General features: G+C 38.9%; 1 protein-coding gene across 1 annotated transcript in view; it reads right to left on the reverse strand.

Moving 5' to 3' along the window:
- The window catches only part of LOC103367090 (probable G-protein coupled receptor 116), a 51,471-nt gene that overhangs the window by 19,814 nt on the left and 20,450 nt on the right, over window positions 1–11,207 (reverse strand). The window contains exons 3-8 of the mRNA XM_008295008.1: window positions 9,781–9,881; window positions 9,620–9,671; window positions 6,299–6,451; window positions 6,044–6,208; window positions 4,023–4,175; window positions 67–259 (exon numbers count right to left, since the gene is read on the reverse strand). Of these exons, the coding sequence (XP_008293230.1) occupies window positions 67–259; window positions 4,023–4,175; window positions 6,044–6,208; window positions 6,299–6,451; window positions 9,620–9,671; window positions 9,781–9,881 (817 nt within the window). The remainder of the gene's footprint in view (window positions 1–66; window positions 260–4,022; window positions 4,176–6,043; window positions 6,209–6,298; window positions 6,452–9,619; window positions 9,672–9,780; window positions 9,882–11,207) is intronic.

Genomic DNA, 11,207 nt, shown 5'->3' on the forward strand with positions numbered 1-11,207 from the left:
GAATTTACAACAAATATGAAGACAGACACAAGATTTGAATTTCTACTGGTGTTGTCTTATTTTAACCAAATCCAATCAAAGTTCTTACTGTGTTGATCCACAGACTGGCAGTACTGTCCATCAGGAGGAATCGTACTGATGCATCCACATGTGTTATCAGTGATGTTGTCACAGGATCCGTACTTTAGACACTGGTCACATGACCAGCGATACTGATCCTCACATCTGCACTGGAATCCATCGTTGGTCGGAGAGCAAACTGGAAACAGAAGCGGAAAACATCTACCATCACTGGAAGCAAAATATTATAGAAAAAAGTAACATACTCAGCTTATAATTATTTTTTATATTGAACTCTGAGAGAGAATTCACACAGCTTCACTAACAAGATCAATGTGGTAACACTGAATGTAAATCTGTACTAGGAACATATTTCTCTTGCATATTTGCTTGCTGGGTGAAGCAATAAGTGCGACACAAAAAAATGATAAAATGTTTAAATTGTAATTATTACTCTGTAGTGGCAACGTATTGAAGCCTTTTTACTCATGTGTGCTTCACATTACATCGAAAATTTTGCAACAACAGGCAACTACGAAGAAAAAAACCACTACACTAAAGCTTTTATATGTTAAAAGTCGTCTGAAAGAAGTTGAAAATCATGTCTCAAGCCAAACGCGCAAAAAAGTCTAAAGTCCTTTTCCCTCCATTTTTTTCCCCTTCTTGCAAACACTAATCAGTTGATTATGGAACTAACTGATCATGAGATAGATTAAAGTCTTTAAAAGTAAACTGAAGACCTAGATGCTTCTCTTCAGAACTGTTGGAGACCTAAACAAAGCTAAAAAAAGAAAAAAAGAAAAAAAAGGTGGACCCAACAAAAGGCTCGCAGTGTGCTGTTTGCTTATTTGTTGTTGTTTTTAACTACTGATACGAGGTGAGTGTGTAGCTTGTTTGTTCACTTTTTCTACCTGCCTATAGTGACAAAATTTAATCAATAAAGCTTTAAGCTGCCAATTCTGTGACTAGACCAAAGTGTCACTAATGACGTGGAGTTCCACAATCATTAACCAAGAATTTTTATATTTATTAATTACAAAAATAATGTTCTAAAGAGGGCTGCAAGGTGGTGCAGTTGGTTAGCACCATTGCCTCGCATCAAGAAGGTTGCCGGTTCGCATCCCGGTGCGTGGAGTTTGCATGTTCTCCCCGTGCAGCGTGGGTTCTCTCCGGGTTCTCCGGCTTCCTCCAACACAGTTCAAAAACATGTTGAGGTTAATTGGTGATTCTAAATTGTCTGTAGGTGTGAATGTGAGTGTGCTTGGTTGTCTGTCTCCAAGTGTAGCCCTGGGATGGACTGGTGACCTGTCCAGGGTGTCCCCTGCCTTCACCCTAAGTCGGCTGGGATAGACTCCAGCCCCCCACGACCCTAATGAGGATTAAGCGGTGTATAGATAATGGATGGATGAATGTTCTAAAGAAACTGAATGTATTGTGCTTTATCCATACAGGATGCTGACCTCACTGGGTGGCACACTGACGAACTAAGAACAGGAAACAGCAAACGCAGCCAGCAGAAGAAGTCGTCTGACGCATCTGCCTCCTATTTATTAGACACATGACTGAGAACTATGAATGCAATTAATAATGAAACTACTATATTAATCATTGATATATTGTTTGCAGTGTTCCTTGTTGAACTATAACTAGTGTGTGTGTGCAGAGGCCTTACAAATGCCCGACTGTTTGAGTAGGAACTTGGTGATGAACAGATACAGCTCACAAATGCTCTCAGTTGTTTTAACGTTTTACCTTCAGCTCTTGATTTGGCAACAATTTCTACACCAAAGGTTTTTTTTGTTGTTGTTGTTTTTTAAAGCATTGTTCTGGTTGTACAGACTGTAGATTGTTAAAAAAAAAATGAAGTGTCTGAATATCTTCTGAAGCAACTGTACATAGGAAATTATAACAATATTTCCATTTTACCTCATGTTATACAGTATTTCTGCTTCACTATGTGTATTTTTTAAAATAACGTGAACTTGTCTTATAATCACAACATGATTATTCTACTTGTTCCCAACAATTACACCCATTACAACAAATCAGATGTCATCTCCAGCTGATCCCATTTACACAACATGTTGAGGCCCAGGAGGTCAAAGTGGCCAATATTTGGTGCAGGACTTGTTTTTCTTCCCTAATACAGTGAATTTTCTGCACATTTAGAAGTTTATCATTTTACTTTAGAGTGCCTACTAGAACATGTCTACATGCTTTATTGTTAAAATCACATTATTTGTCCTCTACTGTACATTACGAGGCATTTCAGGCAGATAACAGCAGTGATTCTTGGGGAAAAACTCTCTTTGCTGTGCACTTGGATTTGGAAGTTTGCTGACTTTTTACATGCACAAAAAATCATCGATGTAAAGGAAAAGGAAAAACTCTGAAAGCACAATACAGGCTCTTAAACAACCTCAAAAGCCCTCAGTTGAAGATCTGCTACTTCTGAAGCCACCTGACCAAATCGGTTAAATGCATATAAAGTAATTAAAAGTAGCACCACCTCAACCTGCTGCTACAGCAAAACATAGTTGCCTCAGTAACTTGTAATATAAGAGCAAAAAAATAAAGAGACATTGTCATTACGTTTGCGTAAAAAAGAGACTTATTTGTTCACTGCATAGAAACAAATCAGCTTCTCTGGTTCTTGCTGTTGTAAGCAATTTGCTTCATTTTCTTATTTTGTCTAAGGACAGCCCAGAAAACAGAACCCCAGCAACTCAAAGTACCCTCATCAGACCAGTCTCAGAACAGCTAGAAGACCACCACATGATGCCCTGAGATGTCAGAACAGTTTGTATTCATAGAGCAGGTCGAAACTCTTCATAGATTATTAACAGAAGTTTTGAATTGTTTTTCACTGTGGAGCTGATTTTCTATGAGTTTGTGGTTTCACTTTTATTTCATGTCATAAGGACGTATGCACAGGAGACAGTGGTTCAATACGTGGAGCAGCGTCATATTATTCCACTGAAAAACATGTAGCTGCCTTTCTTCCTGCGCTGCGAGATGTGCTGCAGTGCACAAGAAAAAGCAGGAATAAAGACTGCAAGCTGGTCGCGGGGGGGCTGGAGCCTATCCCAGCTGTCTCAAAGGCAGGGGACAACCTGGACAGGTCACCAGTCTATCACAGGGCTACACTTAGAGACAGACAACCAAACACACTCACATTCACACCTACGGACAATTTAAAATCACCAATTAACCTCAACATGTTCCTGGACTATGGGAGGAAGCTGGAGAACCCGGAGAGAACCCACGCTGCACGGGGAGAACATGCAAACTCCACACAGAAAGATTCCGGGTATCCTCACTGGGACGCAAACCGACGACCTTCTTGCTGCGAGGCAACAGTGCTAACCACCGCTCCACCTTGCAGCCCTCCATACAAACAATACCACATTTAAATGAATATATATATATTAATTAAAATCCATTTACAGTTCTGAGAAAAGAAATGCACTTGACACATTTGAGTAATTCTGAATGCTGTTGACAAGAACACTTCCAAGACCTCCAAGGACAAACTCTGTGGACCAAACTCTTTTAGTTGAAGATTGATTTGTAGTTATTAATCATAAATGGATCTAAGCAGGAAGAGTCCCAGTTTAACGGCAGCCGTCCATAATCTTTGGTTTAATCTGTAAAGACAATTGAAGGCGTGTCGAGCGCTGTGCGTGACTTTAATCGCAGTATCACTTCCTCCACTGATCTGATCTGCATAATGTGGGCGAGGAACTGCAAAGTCAACACTTGATAGAGCACCGATGTCATAGAAATGGCAAACCAAAGGCATTCTTGTAAATGACAGTTTTATTATCTATCATTTCTTTTCGTATTTTTTTATTTGAAAGTAGCTAACGTCACATCTGAATGCCAAGGTTGTCTGTATGACAACCTTCACTATTGTTGGCGCTCACATTAGCAGCCAGAAGCAGAAGAAGCTCATTTCTTACCTGTAGTCAAGTTAACGTGTGTGACGTTCACGTTGGGGCCCAAAGCCAGAGAATAGCTGCCATTGATCAGTAGCCTCCTGAGGTGCTCCACTGTCTCCATATCTGTGACATTAAGCTCCACTTCAACTTCATACTCGACCTGAGTCAGCAGCTCTGCAGGAGAATGACAACGCTGTTAGGGGTTGATTTCTTTGGGGGTTTTTTTTTTTTTAAACTGAAGATATCACTGACTGTGTTTAAGGCAAAACGTGGAAGGAATAATGGCCCTTAGAGGACTGAACTAAAATTCATGAGGGCCTCAATGGTGAAGCTGTATAATCTTCAAAAGAAAATATGTACTTCATAAGTATGTGGACACGTGCAACAGTACGGCCCAATGTCTTTAAAAGGGGCACAAAACGTTCACTGGCTTATGAATTTTGTCAGAAATTCATAGGATCTTAATGAAAACTAGGTTTAATTTCCAGTGGATGTTTGTGATCGGCATGTTATTGAACATTTCGTCTTAAACCTGTGAAGTATTTTCATCTTTTTTCGCTCCAGAAGCAACACTTTGTCTGGTTTGGTGTCCCAACCAATTGGTAGAGTCCAGTATATCAATGTAAACATATACCTTGATACCTAAATCATGTTGGCATTATTTGGGCAGAAACAAGCTATAGGTACAAAACTAACTGCATGGCAATATAACTCTACATTACTTGTTAGCAAAGAATTGCCCATTATCATTCCATTGATGAACCACATGATAAATACTCACAAGTTTTTGGACTCTACCAACTCGTAAGAAACTCACTACTGGGCAGGTAGTGGGTTTATTAACTGTATTTAGCATCCACATGTAAATACTGAAATAGGTGAGGGCAATGGGAGTAGTAAAAGTTAAAGTTGTGGTCATGGAAATCATAACAATGAACTGATGGACTTTATTATGCTCTGTTGAGTGAAGCCAAAGCAGAACGTGGAGGGATATTTGTCAGTTTCAGTCTACTATAGAGGATTGCAAGGGGATCCTGCAGGACCCAACATAAACCTAACTAATTTATCAGGTGGTCAGAAAAAACTGCAGGTACCTGGATTTATCGCAACCACAAGGATGGAGTCATTAAACGGAGTTGAAAAGAAGAATAAAACAGGTTCTTACAAAAGCTTTTGACTTTGTTGCAACAAGGTGTTGATACAGAGCCAGCACAAATATGACAGTGTCTTTGTTCTTCCAGGACAAAGTAAACTTTCTTTCAAAGTTAAAGCATTTTTTCTTGCTCGTATTAAACAAAATACGACCAGAGGAAAGTGTGAAATGTGTATTTAAGTCACCAGAATATAAATTCTTATGAATGGATTATTTAATCTCAAATCATCAGAGGTCTTCTGCTCTCTGATTTACTTGGAGCTTTTTTATTTTAAACTATGCATATTTAAAACTATATCTGTGACATTTTAGACTGATAAATCAAATGTTTTTCAAGATTTGTCCATCAACCCATTGTTAGCACATTTTCTTTTTGCAAATATTTGACTGACAATCTCTCAGAAACTCTTAAAGATAGAAGCCTGAAAACTTCACTGTTGTTTCTCATAAGATCATTGATTCAGAGTCTGCTCTCACTGGACAAGTTGGTCAAATAATCCATGATTGTGGGTGAGTTGGAAGATGCATAAAAATTTAAGCCGTCATGGAAATTCAAGTCAGAGATGGTCGAAAAGGAATTGTTCCAAAAATTTCAGATGGAACGAACCTGACTGCAATTGCAATTTGGTCTAATTACATACATGTATGCATCTCTGTATTAATACTACACAGTAAAATAACACGTTTTCTCTACAGGATGGAGGAAGAAAAAACATCAGCAGAATTTCCTATTGTGCAGATGTGAATGTTTTCAGGTAGGAGCTGGCGATTATGATCAGAAAACCGGTGGGAGACTTGACAAACAATGGTAATTATTACCTATGGCAAGAAACATATGCTTTTGTATTCACTGTGAACGCATTCAATAGAGAAATTACAGCCTGACTACCTGATATCAGCTGGCAGGACTGGCCATCAGGTGGAATAGCATTGATGCATTTACAGACACCGTTGGATATGTCATCACAGGCTCCATATGTAACACAGCTGTTGTACGACCAAGCAAACTGCTCCTCGCATCGACACTTGAAGCCGGAGCTGGTTGAGAAACATACTGTAAGAAGAGAAGATGTGTGTTCACAAACAAGTAACGTGGGCATTAATGCTGTCATTTTCATTGTTATTCTACAGGGTTTCCACTCACCTGTTGTGACGCCAATCTCGGAGACCTCTGTGTTGTTATCGAGCTGTATGGGAAATCTGGTAGCATTCAAGGCAGACAGAATGCCCTGAAATGTTACTGCATCAGATGCGTTCACTACAACATCAATGGTGTAATTCCTTTGGCTTGAAAGTGCTGCAAGGATTGAAATCAGAAAAGAAACAATGTGATAATTGTTCAAATAGGGTACACAGGATAGGCATACATTTAATTTTCTGATTAAACTTGACATAAAATATGAACTTGGGAAACACATTTGCACGCTTTCTTGAGTCGAATGAGAGGATCCATCCTTCTCTTATGTCTGGATGCTAAATAGCTGCATCCAGGAGTTCCAGGTTATCTAACCTCAACAACTTTTCTGAAAAAAGCCCCTACCAGCACCTCTAAAGCTCCCTCATTCACATCATCTTAAATTTGTCTGAGTTATATCAAAACCAAAGTGAGAACCAACAAGTTGTGGTTTGCACTGGACTATTTTTAGATGCAGTGAGTTTCTGGAGACTTTGTTGGCTGAAAAACCACCTCAAAGCAACAACAAAAACCCTTCCCAGACTGCAGACTGTATATAAAAGATGGCTGTAGCTTTGAAACCTGTATTCTGTCAATGACCAGCAGGGGGCGACTTCTCTGGCTCCATTGTATTGAAGTCAATTAGAAAATTATTCTAATTGTCACTCAATTTATGATGTCAGTGAACATTTTCTCAATAAGTTTATGGCTTCAGTTGGTAGTTTTAGAGTTTTTGACTACAACACAATGTGAATATTGTAAATTATGTCCCAAGTTAGAGCAAAACAGACAATAAAGCAGGGTACATCACTACAATATGGGCACGGGCAGAGTCAGAGCTGCCATCGAAGGTGCTGCCTGCTATTGGGAGCATCGTCGGGTTCAGTGTCTTGCCCAAGGACACTTCGACTGTGGAGGGGAGGGGATTGAACCACCAACCTTACAATTGGAGGACAACCGGCTCTACCACCTGAGCCACAGAGTCCTTTAGTTCTCCAGTCAGATCTGTTATGTTCTGTTTATAATGACCACAAAAGCAACAACTAAATTCCCAACTCAAAACACTGAAATGGTAGTCCACAGGCCAATGGGTGACGTCTTGGTTGCCATGTCCATCTTTTATATGCAGTCTATGCTCGCAACAGGGCATAACAAGTTTAAACTCGCATCCTTGAGGGGTTTGTCTTCTTCTGCATGTCCAGTTTATATCACTGGCATCATTGATTGGCTGTTTGTTCTGTTACAAAATTCAAGATACACATCACTGACACAAGATACTTAGTGAAATGTGAGTGTTCACCTTAAAGAAATTATTTTAAAGTCTTTTGAAGTTGTATGTACAGCCCTAAGTGGCTTAGGAACGGCCTACATCATAAATATTCTGCTACCCATTACGAGACCTTGGATCTTTTACTGCTTGTTTTCTAGTGACCCAAAACCACGCCAAAATTAAAATTAAAAAATACAACCTAGCGTTCTACTACTGTCACCTACCACGATATATGTGATGTTATTTTATTGGCACCTGCTTGCATTTCAGTGCTATTTATACTTACAGGTTGTTTTTCTTTTTTCTTGTACTTAGTTATAGCAAAATATAGTTTTAATTTGGTAGTAAAGTTTATCTTGAATGTTAAACTGCTGGTACAACACACCAAGTATTATTATTCAAACAGTTTGTTTTGTGAACAGGAACTGTCACAAACCATTTGTTCTTCCAGTTTTGTTATTCCCTCCAGTTTGCTTCATTATCTTACTACATTATCGTTCTATATTGTCTTTCTACCATTTTCTATGACACTGTGAACCTCTGCAGCTAGCCTATGTTAGCTTTGTAGAAAAAAAACTGAGCACATGGTTAAGCATGTCAACCAGCTAGCATCATCTCTGGTTCTTTAAGTAGTTTCAGTAGCATACTGTTAGCATGTACACGCTAAAAAAGTAACTCCACTTTGGGCACGCACACATTTAAATTGACTTTCCAATTCCTGTTCTTTGTCAGTTTTTGTTACCTATAGGTGTGGGTGTTCCATTCTTCCTGGTGAAGGTCCAGCAACAAGATGAGGGAGAGTCCAAAACTCCTTATAATAGGGGGTTCTCAGACTGTACCATGTTAGGTAGCGTGGATACATGCATGTTTTCAAGCACCCTTAACAGGATGCACTGTTAATAATCCAATATTGGAGCAGTGTAAATAATAATTAGAAAGTGTTGTGTGTTGTTTTTTTTCATAGGCATTTTAAGCACCAGTCTTAATTGATAATGAACCATAAATGGTTTGCTCCCAGTAGAAGGGGCTTCCAGCATATAAAACCAGTGAATAACTGGTCCTCAGGATGGTCTCACTGCAGGAATGTGCTGCTGAAGTTTCCAGGTAGAGGACTGCTGTTGTTTATTGTTCACTTTATGCTCTTTGGAGCCAGCTGTATTTATTATTTGTGTGGAGATTTTTTGTGCATAGTTTTGCATTTTGAACATAGTTTTGTGCTCTGAAGATCATCAAACCCAGTCGGAGCTGGTAGTTTGTGTCGCACGCTGTGACGTGTGAAATGTTGATATTCTTACAGGCAAATTTAAGACCCTACATTTTAGTATTTCATCATTTTGCTATTCTGAATTGTTGTCTCCTCATTGTACTTATAAATATATGACAACATTTCCTCACTACCTTAAACCTTCACTTATAAGATAATGTTCATAGGACATATTAATCTTTTTTTTCCTTCTGTTCTGTAAAGCATTTTATGTCATATTGCATTTGTGAAAAGTACAATAAATATAAAGTCTGACTAACTGATTTAATTGGTACCTAAACTTCCCTTATTTGTATATTTGTTTCTGCATTAACAAAACATAACTACAACGCTAAAGTTTAAAGACTACATGTGATTTTAATATTTCTATAAAAGCTGTTTTTTGCATTTAAGCGTTTAGCCGCACGTAATACATATATTTAAAGAAATTATATGTATTTAGTGTATCAACAGGGTTATGAACTCAAACAAAACAAGCTTACGGATTTGTGCAACTGAGATGAATAGCATCAGGAAAATAAAACATTGTTTTAATTAAAAAAAGCATCTGTGGCTTTCCTTTGACCAGACAAGTCATGTCAAGCTGTTCTCATCTCCTGGTGGTAGCTTCATAGTTCACAGACAGATATGAGATTGGTATAAATCCTCTGATCTGAGTCTTAGTGAGTAATTGCGTAAATGTATCACCCAACAAGTCAAATTATCAGAATTGAAAGTATCAAATTCCTATTTAGTGATCTTAGTTTATCAGACTAACCATTCCTTCTCTGCCGGGTGTGAGGTAGAAAGTCGTCTTCTTCATTGTGTTCCTTCGACAAAAGAAAAAAAATATTAATTCAAATAATTATTAACTAAAACTTCTTTTCATGCACGAGTCTCATATTTTCTGTGCAGTAGAGTAAATAATGAACGGCTTACCGGTAAAACAACACTTGAATATTCATTGAAGTTCCTTGTTTCCAAAATAAGTGTCACTGCGAGGGCAAAGATGACCAAGGCATTCTTAAATATTTCCATTCCTTTCAAGAAAGCCAGGGAAAAAAATGGGAAATTAATCCATCCAGTTTCACTTGAGAGTCAGTCAATAGAGGTACAAAGGTTCACATCGTTTTTTCCTCATTCCTTTAAATCCTTTCTTGCAACAACTCAGCGTTGCTTCACACAGAAAAAACAGACCTCTGCCTGTTTAAACCGTTTCAATTTAGTTTCTCAGGTGCTGATGTCAGTGAGAAGAATCAATGCAATGCAGTAACAAATTGAAAATTCGCCATTGCTGCTGCTGTTGTTACGAAATGTTGCACCGAAGTTGTCGAATTCAGCTGCAGGATTTTAGAATTGCCCAAAGTAGCGATACACAGTTTACAACAACAGTGAGTGCAATGTGCAAAATCCTTTAAGCATCAAATTGTGTCAATTTACAGTAATTGCATTACTTTGCTCATTGCTGGAGACTTTGGGTTCTTTGTGCTCGACTTCTCTCTTCAAAGAACCCTCAACGGTTTCGGTTGGAGTCAGGTCAGACGGCATACTTGTCCAAGTCATTGTTTGTACAGTTTTTTCTCTTTGGAAGCTCTCTGGTGATTTTGGCAACGCTTGAATAGTCTTCTTCTTCGGTCAAACTATGAGTCATCTTGTCAGCTTGTATTTTGGTGTATCCATGGTGCATCTACAAATGTCATCACCCCAATGCCTTTTGTACTCTTACGAACCCCATATCATCACACTCCCACCTCTGTTCTTCACTGTTGGGACTATGCATTCATCAGTCCTGGTCAGTTTCACAACAATCATGCTGGATCCCCTCAACACATTTCGAGGGGTCTGATACGACCACTCCCAGTATTTATCCTGCTCCTTTTCATGCATTTTAGCGAAGCTTACTCTTGCACCTCAGTGCCAAAGAGGAAGCAAGGGTTTATTTTTCTTTGATACCATCTTAAAAACTTCACATTGTGCAATATTTACAAAGCTTTACTGATAATCGCTGGTCGTGACTACTTCCCTGTTTGTTTTTCAGAGGAAGATTATGACGATAACACATCATTTGCGGTTTCAGTTTAGGAGGATGATGACTGCTCATCTTATGTGTTCATACAGTTGGGCTAACTGGAAAACAAAGGAGCACTCAACTTAGCATGAGCGATCGCAGGTTTATTTACTGTTGTTGCACTGAGGTTCTACTTTGGAGCCTGTATAGTCTTTCTAAATGATTTGCATTTGATTGTTCATAAGAGGGGCTGCAAGGTGGCGCAGTTGGTTAGCACTGTTGCCTCGCAGCAAGAAGGTTGCCGGTTCGCGTCCCGGTGGGGGCACCGGAATCTTTCTGCGTGGAGTTTGCATGTTCT

Source organism: Stegastes partitus, unplaced genomic scaffold (genome assembly GCF_000690725.1).
Source record: "Stegastes partitus isolate 25-593 unplaced genomic scaffold, Stegastes_partitus-1.0.2 Scaffold1014, whole genome shotgun sequence".
Classification (NCBI taxonomy): Eukaryota; Metazoa; Chordata; class Actinopteri; family Pomacentridae; genus Stegastes; species Stegastes partitus.